Source organism: Leuciscus leuciscus, assembly GCF_965113295.1.
Source record: "Leuciscus leuciscus genome assembly, chromosome: 15".
Classification (NCBI taxonomy): Eukaryota; Metazoa; Chordata; class Actinopteri; order Cypriniformes; family Leuciscidae; genus Leuciscus; species Leuciscus leuciscus.
The window spans coordinates 10,897,989-10,913,944 of NC_138739.1; the positions used below are offsets into that span (position 1 = coordinate 10,897,989).

Below are 15,956 nucleotides of genomic sequence, written 5' to 3' on the forward strand. Positions count from 1 at the left end.
GCATTGCTGTGGGTTCTAGTTGATTGCTGACTCAATATTGACCAAGTTTTAAGGGTTAAATGTCTAATTATCGATATTGTTCGTTAAATTATTGGAGGATTTGCGGAGCTCTAGACACGAGCAGCTTTCTCCATGCAAACCGGAACCGGAAATGGAGTTATTATTTTTCAGCCAACTTTTTACTTCTACTCCTTACATTTTCACGCAATTATCTGTACTTTCTACTCCGTACGTTTTAAAAATAGCCTCGTTACTCCTCTTTCATTTCGGCTTGTTTTCATTCCGGCTTGTCAAAAAAAACGTTGCCCTCACAGATTCCTGCATCTAAGCTTGGATGTACATTTACATTCCAATAAAGGTTATTGATAACATGCCTCTGAAGTTTAACTTTTTGCACCATTACAATACTTATAGGCAACTAGTCATCATATCTTCCGCTCCATGAAACACGTTACTGCTCAGTAGTACACAAATATGGTTCTTTAAAGAGGCTACATGCAACTTTTTCCCCAAAATAAACGTAACAATAGACTTTTTATTTGACCATTTATGACTCAAACATCTCCTGATGAGCATATTGACACCTTGTCCACTCACAGTGGGTGCATCTATAAGCCTGTATCCTATTTTTCCTATTTTCTGTCGGGTCGGATTTTTCGCGCGCTGTCTGCGGATGTGACGTCAAGCGCGTTCATGTTAAATGTTTCAGATCACTCTGCCACCACTGCTAGTCAGCAAACAAACTTAGTTTCTCAAACAATATATGTATTTGACTGTTCTTACCTCTGTAAACATAATGTTGACTTCTTTGCAGCGGATGACTTGTGAAGTGTGCACGGACGAGAGCGAGCAGAAAGGAAGAGCAGTTCCGTTTTTTGGCCACAAGTGTCAGTCGCGAGTTTAAATTTCAGAAAATCGCATGTAGCCTCTTTAATGTATTTGCATTGTACTAAAATGCTTTCATTTTCAATAGGCATATATGCGGCTGAAACAGGTAGCCTAGTGCATCCCAAATTTTTCAACATTAACATTTTATAATAACATTATAGTCATTATGGCCTTTAGAAAATTTTTTTTATTGAGGATTTGGGGTAGTGCACTAAAGGCCCCTGTGGCGCGGCCTAAGCTTTTGTCCTTAATGGCTTTTTTTTCCTTCCATTACTTTTACTTTTATACTTTAAGTAGTTTCGAAATCAGTACTTTTACACTTTTACTTGAGTAAAAAGCTTGAGTTTCTACATAAGTCTTTTTAAACCCTAGTATCTATATTAATGAATGTGAATACTTTTGACACTTCTGTGCATGAGAATGTGTTTATCACTGGACGTTTGTGGTTAATGTGCTTTTGTGTTTGCATGTCTTGAGGCGTGAATAGCGTCAGTGTGTGTTTCTGTGAATCGTGTGGGGTTGAAAGGACCACAATTTAACTTCCTCATATAGCAACAGTTTTAATGTGAAATAAAGTAAATACAGAATCAGTGAATGCTAATGTCTGACCAAAAATCTCTCTGTGATATCTGTGAATGTGAAATATTGATATACTGTATATACTATATGTCTATGTTAAATATAAGATTGATGTTCAGCTGCATATGAATCTCTATATTTCCATGATTTGCATATTAATGCTGTGAGCTTGTAGATAAGCATGTTTCAGTAGGAGTTATTTCCAGCTCTAGCGACAGTTATTTCTAAGAAGTTTCCCCTATTCTTGTTATCATTTTGTTTTTGAAAAATATATCATATGTTTGTCTGTCAATGACAAAAATAAGTGAATAATTTTAAGAATTTATGTATGCACAAGTTTTACAAGGTTTAATTAATAACCTTTTCTATTAGCATAAGAGTAACAAGCTTTGTTGCAACCGCTAGCATGTATCATGACAAAAGCTAACCACCATCATCATGTCATGTGACTGATGCTCTATATTAAAACTTCCTTCAGCAGACTGTGAAAAACACATGATTATCTGACACTATTAAAAGCCTCCAAGAAACTTTACCGCTTTTGTAAGTCATTAATGGAAAGAGTTGCTTTTTGCCTGCAAAAGTTTATAATTACAGTCTTTTTTAAGGCTATGCTAACCAGCTAAACCGTGAGCCCCTGTTGATATGGACGGTTCTTTGAGCCCTGCTCAGGGATTGATACAGTTGTGGTTAAAAGTGATGTCTGGAGGGGATGTTTGCACAATATTTGCTTTTAATAACACTTCAGGTTTGATTCCGTCCTATTTAACAACGCTCAGTCTGACCTTCATGGTCTTCAAAGTGCGAGTCCTTCAAAGGATGTAGCCTTTGAATCTGGACAACACTAATGTGCTCATCAGCCCCGCTCACACCGCCAGCGACACGCAGCGACAAAGCAACATGATCTCATTCATTTCAGTGGAGAGCGGTCGATTTCTGGCTACATGAGCAACAGGATGTCCAGAGATGTGAGAAAGTTGAGATATGCTATGAGATATGAATATTGCAAAATTTTTCTATGAAAAACGTATATTATTATATAAGCTAAAATAGGCAACTTCAGAAGGTGAATTTTTTTTTTTGTTTAATGTAAAAGTTAATTTACTCTTGTGCTTCGTCTGTCCACATAATATCAACGGCTTCTTTTGTGGTGTCCATGCTGTTTTAGTTTAGAGATAACCAGATTTTCCCTCAGAGATTAAGCTTTAGCTGAAGATTCTTCTTAACATTGAGTGTTGAGCTGAATCTCAGAAATGAGTCTCAGAGAACTACACTTCCCAGAATGCACCAGCAGCAAACCGGCTGCTAGTCACCTGATCAATCATCACTGATTTGGAGCACCTGTGAAGACTTGGAGGTCCTCAGTTATTTAGAGGAACAAACTTCACAGAGAAGACACTCCAAGTTCACTCACTCGTAGGTTCGGTCCAAAGACGCCAATGGTTGGTGAAATATTTTATTTACTTTCATGGTGTTTGAAATGGTGTTATTCAATGTAAAAGGCTTAAGTGGGTAATTAATCATAAAATGTATTTAAAATGTTTATTTAAACGTTTAAACTCATTAAAAATGTTTAACTGAAATGTGTAGTTAAAATGATAACTTTTGTTCTCTGTCTTTAAAGGTTTACAACCTAATTCATTGAACATACCAATCAACTGACAAAGCCAAAATAAAAATGATTGAGTTGGAAATTTGAGTTGTCCTTGTGTCCTTTGGAAATTGAACAAGAGTAGGACTTGACATTGAGCATTAGCCGCTATTTCATCATAAGAGCAGAAGCAGTGCTGAACTTCCTCCATTTATAGACATCAGTGGACTGATCAACATCAAGGTTTTTAGAGAAACGTCTAGAGAACTTCTTTAAAAATCCAGCTTTATTTATTTTGAATTGAAAACTGAACTGTAACTTCTCCATTCTTGTTAGGACAGATTTCTGATCCAGTTAACTTTAAAGTCATGATACTTTTACCATGATGTGCTGTAAACATTTACACAATATTTTCAGCGAAGTCATGAAATAAATGTATTTATTTGTTGTTGTGACTGCAGATCAGATTAAATTCTATTTCTGGTTTATGCAGAAATTGAGAAGTAAATGAGATTACTAAATGAATGTAGTTCAAACAATAGTGTGAGTGGTCATAAACCAATACAGTATCATCAGTGAGATGACACACAGCTCAACAAAAACACGACAGACTGTGGTTTAGGAGAAAAAAACTCAGCAGAACTGAAGTACAACCCCCAACAGACACATACTGACACAGACTGAAGCAGTTTTCACATCAGTAGACTCTCTACAGGACTTTTAAACATTTCCTCTTTTCTGAACTGATGAAGAAAATGTTTTGCTCGTTTGTTTTTTGCTGTTTGTACTTTTGGCGTCTGGTTGGTAAGTTCGAAAAAAAATGGTATAGTTTAAATTGTACCAGAATCATGAATCAAACTAAGATATCACTGTGTTTGCTTAGTTTTCTACTGGCATCTTACTGTAATTAATGAAATCTGAAGTCTTACAAACGTCCCTCGGCTGTTTCCATCTGAAGGAACAAAGTTCTGCAATATAAATAACGGGATTCTGTCCCAATCAGAAAGGGCATAAATCTTAAACAAAAATGTACTTTTCTACTTTCCAAAAGCTTAATGTATAATGCAGGATAACTTGCTTTGATTTATATCAGTTTTATTAGGTAATGTACAGTATAGAGGACTGTATACTGTAATACTGTTCATTCAGAACCTCTAGAGATTCTGTGAAACGTGTCTTACTTTGATTACTATAATAACTGATCATTATAAATGATGATCTGAAAGATCGTTCTTTTGTGTTTTGATGAACACTGAAAAAGGCTGTTAGCTCATGTGTTGATACAGTAAATGTGAGAAATAAAACATGTACCAACAAAAGCACAACAGCAGAAGAACTAGTTTGTTGTAATTTTAGAGATTTGAAATGTTACCCTATAGTGAAAAAGGTACAATTCAGAGATCTGTGATTTGATTCAGTAAATAGATTTTTGGGCATCAAACACAAACGGTGTTCATATAGATTATATAACATCATGACTGATGATGCAATGCCTCACAAAACTTTATGTATGTCGTTAATGTCCGAGCTGCTGATGTCTAGTTGAATGTACTCAAAACAGATCTGTCACCGCTGTCGTATTTTGGCTTGTAACGGCTGCCTGTGGCTTGATTTCACTTCTGATGTTTAAGTTTAACAAGAGCCGATGCTAAAGGTCCTACCAGCTTAAATACTCACTTTTATTTTAAAGGATCTCACTTGACCACAGTGTTCAGAGTCTCACTTTAATGTCAAAGCTGAAACAAATGTTTGTGATCATTTCAAACCTACAAGCTTAAAGTTAAAGCTTGATTAAACCAATGTTAAGATATTTATTTAAACATTAACAAGAACTTCAATGTGTGACTGAGAAACTGTCTCTGCTCTCCAGTGTTTGCTGATGCTGATGCAGTGAAGAACGTCTCAGTGAAGGAGGGAGATTCAGTCACTCTAGAATCTGGTGTTACTCAAATAAAGGAAAGAGATCTGATAACATGGATATTTGAACCTTTAAAGACTAAAATAGCTGAAATTGATAAAGATGCTGGAATCTTCAAAACATCTGATGTTCCTGATGGGAGATTCAGAGGCAGACTGAAGCTGGATCATCAGACTGGATCTCTGAACATCACAAACACCAGAACCACAGACTCTGGAGAATATAAAGTGACCATCAGTCGCAGCACCAGGGGAACGACCACAATCAGATTCAGTGTTACTGTATATGGTGAGTCACAATTACAGGTGTGCTTCTGTATACTATTTATTAGTAAAACAAATTTTAAGGGTTCTACTCTTACTCTACTCTTATTTCCTCATATTAAATGTAAGATGGTTAAAAATAACTATTTACATAAGTTTTAGAATACTGTTTGTTTTATAATGTTGCCTGGGGTGCACTTATAATGTTAGTATGATTTTTACATCAAAAATGGTCATAATTAGCCTGATTTTAGCCTCTGATTTGAACGCTCTGTTTGAAGGGGTGTGTCTGTGTGAGACTTCAGTGTAAATGCCCACTGCTGTGATTGGTTGACAGCTTTGCTTATGAAATATTTAAGTAATACCTGTGGAACTCTCTCAAAAACTTTTAGCATGTTTTTTTTTTTCTATTACAGCTAACTAATTGTGAAAAGTGTTGTTAATAGCATTATATTTAGATCAAATTCTGAAGCATTATATGTAGATAGTGGGATGAAATTTTGCAGTGACGAGCATTTTAGCCAATCACCAGAGATAGAAAGAGTAATAAAATATTGTACTTAAGTAAAAGTGCAATTGCTTCAATTAAATTTGAAAATGCTCTTAGGTGTTCTCTCAGAGCAGCTCTGGAAAAGTCCATGTATTCATGTCCTCATATTGTTTGTGAGACTCTGTGAAAACACTATGAGTCACGAAGCCAACTCGAGTATGAATACGAAATGGCGGCTTTATCTGACTTCACACTACAATTTTTGTGCAAACTGTGTTAAGCACTTTTTCGTTAAGTATATGGCCTTTGATCTGAGCATCCTTAAGGCCCGTACACACCGGGACGAATTTCGCGCGCGATATTCGCCGACGTTTAACGCCTCGTGACTAAACAAAGGGCGCCAATGTGAGTGTGCACACCGACGCGGAAAACGGCACGCGTAAAAGCGTAATTTTTTTTTTTAAACGCCTCAGGTTCGTTTTTTGGGTTTGACGCGCCGCGTCAAAAACTATCTGACCAATGAGATTGGCGCTTTTGCTCACGTGTCTGGAGCTTCTGAAGTTACAGTAAAACACAACTTGGGGGCGCTCAAACACAAAACGGTCTTGCCGAGCACACATACGTAACAGCGAAGAAGATATACACCAAGTAGCGTCTACACTGCCCATAGACAGACACTGCCGGGAAGAAATAAGACGAGGAAGATGCAAAGCAAGATGAATGTAGAGCTGCTGGTCTCGTTGGTGTCGGAACATAAAGAACTATATGACAAACGCGACAGCGACTACAAAAATCTTGATAAAAGATAACTGTTATGGAGTGGTATTGCAGAGTATATACTGTTATGGAGTGGTATTGTATTTCTGTTTTACATTAAGCACCATCTAATGTCAGGGAATGAATTTGCATGTTCACTCAGATCATCGTCAGCGAAAATCGCTTGGTTGTGAACACAAAAAACGCGTTGAAAAACGCTGGCGAATAACGCGCGCCGATATTCGTCCCGGTGTGTACGGCCCTTTAGTCTGCATTTCTCTCTAGCCTACATCTAATGATTGAAAATATGGCTAAAGGTTTACATGGCTCACGGGTCAGGTAGGAGGGCCCCTTAACAGAATTTTGCATAGGGCCCATGCAAGGAGGTCAGGATTGGCTCTGTCAATGCCTAAAAGAACCGAGCGCACCCCTAGCATGATGTCTCCTCTGCACACAATACAAGCCCACGTCTCACAGCATGTGCATGATCATTCCCCACGCTCTCACGTTTGATCTTCTCTCACCAGCCACTTTTACTCGCTCGAACACTTTTATTTTTGGCAGCCGAGGGGCGGGACTTACTGTTTTAATAACCTCAAATGGCAAACTGGATATCTAACCTTGAGGACAACCAAGCATTTTTCTTTATCCAAAGTAGGCCTATTCCCATACTGGCTACGGCTCGCTTCATAAGAATTCAATGCGTTTCGCTTTCATCTGGGTCTGCATCACTGGCGTTTGTTCTGTTTGTCTGTCTCCATCTTTTATGGGACTTTTGCGCATTTGTTCTCCCGCCCTTCAATCAATCAATGAAGTAGTTTCTGGAGTGTTATTTATTCCACCCTTGTATTATTATTATTATTATTTTACTCAATAACAGATATGATTTTAAAATGTAGCGAAGTACAATACTTCAAACTTAAAGGACAATTCCGGTATTTAACACTTTGAGTCTATTTTGTAGTTTGTTTTGGATGAACAAGAGTGGTGGACAAAGAAATTTTGACAATGGTTCCTGTCTCGACTTTTTTACTATTTTAGAATTGCCCATTACCGCTTTAGAATGGGAGTCTATGGCCATGCACAAACATGTCCTTAAAACAACCCTTAACGTTCATTTTCAAAACTGTGCAACTCACCGAGTGGTTAGTGGTGTTCGTTGATGATTAAAAACAAGTAGCGTAGCGTAATACAGTTTCTGTCGTGTTTTATTTGGCATTTTGTAAAATCCCATTGATTTCCGTTGGAGGACTCATTGCTCGTTGATATTACTGCGCTACCGGAGACGGAAAGGGGGCTGTTTACATTTGGTTGTAGTCTTTTAGGTCTTTTCGCTCGGTTCTCTGTCTCTCAGAAGGCTAGCGTGAGCAGAGCAACGGAAGTTGCCGAAGAGCGGAAGTTTATACGCGGTTGTGAGGTATCTGAAAAAATAGTTCCACTATAGAAAAATAAACGGATTGAAATCATACATTGCGCCGATATATTTGTTTTTAATCATCAACGAACACCACTAACCACTCGGTGAGTTGAACAGTTTTGAAAACGAACGTTAAGGGTTGTTTTAAGGGCATGTTTGTGCATGGCCATAGACTCCCATTCTAAAGCGGTCATGGGCAATTCTAAAATTGTAAAAAAGTCGAGACAGGAACCATTGTCAAAATGTCTTTGTCCACCACTCTTGTTCATCCAAAACAAGCTACAAAATAGACTCAAAGTGTTAAATACCGGAATTGTCCTTTAACATATTTAAGTAAAAGTAAAATTAGTAAAGTTAAATAAAAATTTAAGTAAAAGTAAAATTACAGATCAAAAATATAAAAAAGCTGTACACAAACCAAAACTACTCAATTACATAACGCGAGTAAATGTAATTTGTTGTTACTTTCCACCTCTGCCGATCACAGACATGTTGAGTGCATGAATGCAGTGATCTCCTCATTGCAACTTGATTTCTGCACACTAACAAATGCTTTCATCATAACTAACAGTGCAAACATAATGTATATAAGAGATTTGTTGATACAATGGCAGTAAGTCAGTCAGTGCAAGAACTCAGTCTAGAATCTAGAACTCCAGAATGCAAGTCCAAACTCATGATGTTGGCCGAATTTCATGTTTATTTTCACACCTTCAGTTCCACTAAAGCTCACAAATCTGTTTGTTTTTTTTATACCAGTAGCTATGTTTCCATCAACACGTTTTTATCCGAATTATGTGATATCGAATGAAAAATGCCTTATGGAAACAGTAAAATTCGATGGAATTTCTTGAATGTCGACTAAAATGAAATACGGTCGGTCTCATCGGATTTTATCTTGATCGATGTACGGTTTATGCGATAAACGGTGATGGAAACGTTATTTGCCGAATAAATAATGGATTGCGATTAAGTTTTAGGTCATTTTATGGGTACAACCCGCCACAAAAGAAGAAGTTTTAGTTAATTTCCGCCCAGTTTGTACCCATTATATACTGTCTTGTTTGCACACATGGCCGGTGTCAACAAAGTGGACAAACGAGGAGACGAGATACTTTTTGAATTTAATTTAACAGAAAAATAAAACGGCTATTATAGCAAAAATCTAAGAAATGCCATAATAGTCAAATAATGTCGCTATCAGCTGTCACATAAGCACCTAGAGTCCTGCAATGGGTTGGGTACCCGCATAAAAGTGGCTAAAACGGGTGGATTGTGACATTCCTAAACTTCACAGGCGGGGATGCGGGCGGATAATGAACTCCTTGCGGGCGGGTAGCGGATGAAAAATATGTGCAATATTTGTATGTCTAAATTGCCATTACACACTCGCAAATATGTGTTTTGGGCATCCTTAAAAATATTCTTGTTTGCCGTTACCCGACCGATCCTGTCAATTTAGGACCGACCCAATTAATTTTTTCCCCCTTTTAGTCCGACCGACTGGCCGGTTGTAAACTTGCGTTAAGATCGACCATTTTTTTTTTTTTTACTCTTCAAACAACTAATACAAATGCAATAAAATAATATTAATTATATTTTAGTAGGCCTAAGTATTGTGTTTATAAATTGCCCATAGCCTATATAGGCCTACAAACGTAGGCTACGCTCTTTCTTTTAAATAAAAACCCGTCAATCAAGCAAAATAATATTCAATGATTGTAGGGCAGGCTAATAAGCCTATGTGTTGTAGCCCAGTCATTAAAAAACGATTTAGTTTTATATTCATGTTTAAATAAAATTATATATATATATATATATATATATATATATATATATATATATATATATATTTTTTTTTATTTATTTTTTTTTTTATTTATTTTTTTTCATGTTGATTATATGAAAAGTGAAAAAAGCATGAATAAGATAAGATGATCCCGAATATCGGGAGACAAATGGAGTGGGCAGACATGATTTTGACCACTTTATTAAGTTTGTTTTTGTAGAAAGACTTTCTTTAAAGTGAATTTCGTTTTGTATTAATTGTATCTTAATTTTAATCAATGTTTAATCAACCATTTTCCTGGATTTAATACATAAGAGCTAAATATAGCAGTATAAATATAATCAGGACACGGAGAGGCGCCCGCGCGTGAACTGGAGGTAGCCTAGGCTACTTGAATGGCCCAAAACAAAGCGCACTTTAGCGATCATTAGCCCATTCATGAGGCTATTGTGATGTTGAGAGAGGTGCGAGATAAAAAATAAAGCACTTTAAATGGAATGATTTTAGCTTGTGTGCGATTTATCGCGGGCCCGGGTCAGATCTGGTGCTGAACTTTGCGGGTACGGGCGGGGGCGGGTCTCCAAAAATGTACCCGTGCAGGACTCTGCACTATTACAACTTGTGCAATATTGATCATTTGTTGGTAGATGGCGCGATCCATTTTGTCTAGCAAAACTTTGTTCGCAAATGTTTGCTTGAATGTTGTGCGATTCAGTGCGAAAATGAATGGAAACACCTTAAAATGTCTCAAATCAATTCGATATACAAATTTGATCGCAAAACAGCATGTGACGTCATTACGCACAGGTTTTTATTCGCTTTAAAGCCGTTTGATGGAAACACACTTTCACCAGCTTTATTCGCATGATTTTTTTTACCGAACTTCAGATAATTCGATTGACAAGTTGATGGAAACATAGCTAGTAAAATCTCTTTTCCTGTAGTCGCGATGTTATATTGTAACATGTTTTTGATGTTTTATCAACATTTTGCACCGGCAGTTATAGCGAGTGAGTTATAGTGAGGCTTGTGTGTTTGTGTACAGTTGTTCTGTACAGTTTAATCGTTGTTCCGATTAAAAAGTTCAGAAACAGAACCTCCCTTGTCTTGGCGTTCTTCAGACATTACAATAGTATGAATGTTTGAAAAAAAAGCTAAAGCTGAAAGTTGAGTCTGTCCAGTCTTATTTCTGGCATATGTTTTAATTCGCTTAAGGGCTGAGAATGTCCGCTCGACAGAAGCAGTGGACACAGCGACAGTCACCGCAAACCATTAGGATGTGTAAAGCTGCCCCATGCTCTAACAGATTATTTAAAGGAAATCAATGAGATCAGCGGGACTTTTGCCTTCAAAATCAGTCATGGCATACATTACAGTTAGTTAATTCTGTTTTTACCCGGACAGATCGAATAGAGTTCCGTGACTGGATAAAGCTGAATAAGGGATTTTTTTTTTTTTCGGTGGGTTTGAAACTGCTGGAGTCGAGTAGGGAAAGAAACATTAAATTTGTGGGTTGAAGATTTCTTAAATCTATAGAAAATGAAATATATATTTTAGTTTATGCAGCGCATAAAGCAGCGCAACGAAGAGAAAAGCTATGAAATTAAGAGAATGGACTATTGGGAATAATTTAATACTATTTAATAGTATTAAATTATACTTAATAATGATTTAATAATGATTATACTTAATAATCATTCATGGAAAACATAAATTAAAGCGCAAGTCAGTGATTCTGATAGCAGAGAAGGCCTTTCTGGCCCTGTCGGCCCACCACTGTTAGCTATAAATACAAAATGGCTGATAAGGTGAGAGTGCATAACAGTAAGATCAGAACTTTTCATAATTTATCTTATTAACAGGACTGATGAAAGATATAGAGATCCACATGCATGAGATCAGCCTTCCATTACTTACCAGACTGCTATTAAACTAGAAACATGAGCATCATAGAGCAAGAACTGATCCCAAATGACTGTACAAAATATCAAGAAGTCAACAGTGTCTTGTCAATTATTTTTAATTCTCTTTATTTCAGCTCGTCTGCCTGTTCCTGTCATCAGAAGAGACTGTTCATCATCATCTTCATCTTCATCATCATGTTCATTGGTGTGTTCATCAGTGGTGAATGTGGGTCATGTGACTCTCTCCTGGTACAAAGGAATCAGTGTATTGTCCAGCATCAGTGTGTGTGATCTCAGCATCAGTCTCTCTCTACCTCTGGAGGTGGAATATCAGGATAAAAACACCTACAGCTGTGTGCTGAACAATCCCATCAGCAACCAGACCACACATCTGGACATCAACACACTCTGTCACACATGTGCAGGTACCACATCAACTAATGAATATATTCACATTCATTCACTAATGTGTTGATTTTATTGAGACTTATAACTTAAGATGCCAGACATGATGAATGAGTCTCTGTCATCTCATGTTTTTAAAACTGTTTTTAATTTTCAATTTCTTGTGTGGAGCAGAACATTTCAATTTCGTCATTTTCATTTTCGACATTTTGATATTTTTTAAACCATGAAAGACTAAAGTCAACTTGTTGAAAATCTTAATTTAATTTATCATTTGTTTCATTAGTTTCTCCAGAAGTCCACGCCCCCTGTTGTGATTCTGTTGAAGCTGTGCTGCGATTGGTCGTCACTGCGCTGATGGGCGTGGCTTCTGCGCTTGCTGTTGTTCTTCTGGTCAATGACGTCAGAGCTTCAAGAGGTAAAATGAAGAAAACAGAAGAGATATAAAAATTGTGACATATATTGTATTTTTAATCGTAAAAATGAAAATATGTGTGGTCTAATTGTTTAGTGATGGCAAAACGAAGCTTTACTTTCCTATTCTCTCCATCTGAGGCTAAAACTATGAATATTATTTAATATTTAATTTTATTCTTTAATGCATCCCATTTCATTTTTTTTTTTGTAAATTACATTGTTTTACTTTTAATGTATGTTATGTTGCTATTTTAATTCTTTCATAAATGTATGCAGCAACTCCACAAATACAAATGTAAAAATATTTTGTCACACCAATAAATCACTGTACATTACCTACCGAACTGATATACAGCTGTGATCATAAATATGCCTGCATTATAACTGAAGGGGAGTCATAATAAGAATACACTATGAATTCAGATTCAGACTGAATGATAGTTGAATGAAAACACATTTACAGCATTAAACAGTTTATTTCAAACACACACACAGTGTAAATGTACACATCGTAACACATGGAGGAAATACAGTGTAAGAGACCAAGTTTTGAGCAGACTTAATTCTGGATACATATATATATATACATACATACATACATAGATATATAATTTTTTTCTCTCTAAGCATTTCACTCAAATAGTTATAAGCCATTAAACAAACCACAAACATTAAATATGAATCACATATTCTTTATAAATCACATACATTTATGAAAATAAGGGAAAAAGACAGGTTAACGACTGCTTGACGTATTTTTTCAATATTTACATAATATTAGTAAATGTATCTCTCACACGTGTCCCACATTGTCCTGCAAAATCACATCAACACTGGTAACAGAGCGATAACCAGCCGCTGTTCTTCTGGTCAATGATGATCAATAACAGATAACACTGAATTTGTCCAGTTATTTTGAATCTGTTTTATTTTGTCTACTGTAAGTCTATTAGTCTACAATAAGAATATCCTGGAATAATGATATTCATATTCATGATAGAAATGTGTGCATTTGATGTGCTTTATGTATTTTTTCTCTCTTTCTGGCAGCTAATGTAAATAATGCGATTATGTTATCTTGTGGCATTGAATTATAATAATAATAAAAAAATAACATCCATCAGATATCACAATATTGTGAGTTTTAATCTATAATAGTGATTTACATGTATGAATTTTAGATGCTTTTCTCCAAAGTGACTGTATTGTGTATGTTGGGTCCATCTGGTGGACAAAACTAGAATTTTCATCAATATGTCATTTAATTGAATGAATCCATTTTGTATTTCTTTGCCATTACACAGTTTCTTAATTTATGTTTCTTTGGTTTGCACATTTTCACTTTGCTTTGTTTTAATTGTACGGAACAAATCTGCAAATGCTTTATAAACACAAATGTAGAAATATCTGTCATGCCAATAAAACACCATCAAATTTAAACTGTCTTCACCATCTTAATGAATCACAACATTACAAACTATGATTTGAAGCAAAATAAAACAGAAAAATAAGACAGGTAAAAGGCCACATACGAGGGAATGAACCCATGATTCTCTGACTGGTTTTTCTTCAGGATTATAGATATTGTAGTTCTTCATGTGGAATTTGTCAATTAAATACATTTTGTTACTAGTAGATCTGTGTTAGTTTTATACAGAATTATTACAAATAACAAGTTTCTTTATGGAGAAAATAAATGGGATTTTTACTTTCAGAACTAATTTCCAAACATTCAGTAACATTATAAACATTAACATTTTTATAAGCTTGAAAGATCATTTCACCCTCTGAGACCCGAAGTCTTTTTCTGATGGTAAGCAGTAACTGCATTCATTAATATTCATCTGACACTTGTTATTATAACTCCAGTGATCAAGTAAAACAATGGAAAATTACTGCTCAAAACATCATCCCGATGTTACAAGCATTTAAATTAGAGAGAGACAAATAATTAATTATAAAAATGAATAAATAATTTTAAAATCCAAGAAATTAAAACAAAACACAGACACTCTCTTGAAAAAAATCCTTCCTTGAGATCATTCACAGATAAAAAGTTAAATTCCTCAAGTTTTATTCATGAAGTTCCAGCTCAAAAACATAATATACATTTCATATTTAGTATTTTTAATGGTAATGTTAGTCGGACACTGATGCTGCTGGGATCCTCTCAAATCACACGATCTGTATTTTTATTCTTGAGAGAGAGAGAGAGAGAGAGAGAGAGAGAGATGAACAGTGCTGTTTATAATTGTGTCCAAATAAATAAGTTTAACAAAATAATTGTGTGTAAAACACATAGGGCCAGATTTACTAACAGCCTGCGTCAGTGCAAACCTTTTGGCGTTAAAACTTCTGTCAAGATTTACTAGGATTTACTGAATAGACGCGGGGTTATTTTTCCAGCTGACCTTTTTACATATACATTTGAAGGAGTTTCCCTTTCAGACGCAAACTTTATGGGAGGAGAGTATTTAAATGAATCATGAGTTATAAAATAAAGGCTTCAATATTCTCGAGAAAAGGAGATGCGCAATACATTCCCTTTTCTCTCAGGGAACCGAGGTTACGTCAGTAACCAACCCGGTATCACGCTGAAGCGTGTAATACACACGCTGGTCCACTAGCGGATGCGTGTCAATGTCACGCTTTGCCTCCTCAAGGCGACTGCCTCTTAGTTGCCTTGTGACTCAAACAATAAAACTAACAAGGAAATTTGTATTATTCATCAACGACAGAATACACATGCACTGAAGTCTTTAGGCCATTTGTTTTGTAATACAACATCAGAATGTGCTGAAACGGTGCAGGTGACACTGTGAAAAGGTGTAGGGGAGAGCGGGGCACAACCTAACGCTTTTTGACTTTCTCAGTTTGTGTAAATCTACTTATGGTTCAGAGTATTTATTTTTTCCCATATTAATTTCCCACATGTCTAGTACAATTATGTGGTTTTGTTTTATTAATACAGTATATACTTTTTTTCTTGACATACCCTGAAAGAATGGAAGTGAAATGTGACAACATGCCCCATAGGTGGGGTACATTGTAACATGTGTGGGGCACATTGTAACATAACATATGACAGCTTAAAATGTTATCTGATCTAATAAAAAATATATACAAAACAAACTAAAATATTTTCTAAATAAAATACAATTAAAAAACTTTTTCATATAAAATAATGGCAATTTTTAATAGTTAAATATAAACAAATTTTTGAGTTTTGACTACGAACACATGAAAACACAGCTATACAACATAGTTCAAAACAAATAAATAATTAGTCATTTCTGAACATTGACTCTCAGTCTTTATTCACCTTTTTCTCATGTTTTCCCAATAAAATTAATAAAAGTATAGAATATAATGGCATATTTCTAATAGGGGCACATTGTAACGCAGTGTTACAACATGCCCCACCTGCACAACTGGGGTTTAAACCCTGCTAGTGTCTTCTGCTAGTTAGCGAAGCATTAAATAACTATCTCAACTGTTAAATACCATCTTGGAGATTAAAATAATATCAGATTTGTCTT

The 15,956-nt window shown here is 35.8% G+C and overlaps 2 protein-coding genes across 2 annotated transcripts in view; both read left to right on the forward strand.

Moving 5' to 3' along the window:
- Positions 1-15,956, forward strand: part of LOC309475987 (obscurin-like) — a 236,966-nt gene that overhangs the window by 138,305 nt on the left and 82,705 nt on the right. The window lies entirely within an intron of this gene.
- Positions 3,715-12,070, forward strand: LOC309474895 (SLAM family member 5-like; the record flags this gene model as incomplete). The annotated part of the gene is made up of 3 exons (XM_082137514.1): positions 3,715-3,862; positions 4,929-5,264; positions 11,730-12,070. The coding sequence occupies exons 1-3, from the start codon at positions 3,805-3,807 to the stop codon at positions 12,068-12,070; spliced, it is 735 nt and encodes a 244-aa protein (XP_081993640.1). The 5' UTR covers positions 3,715-3,804.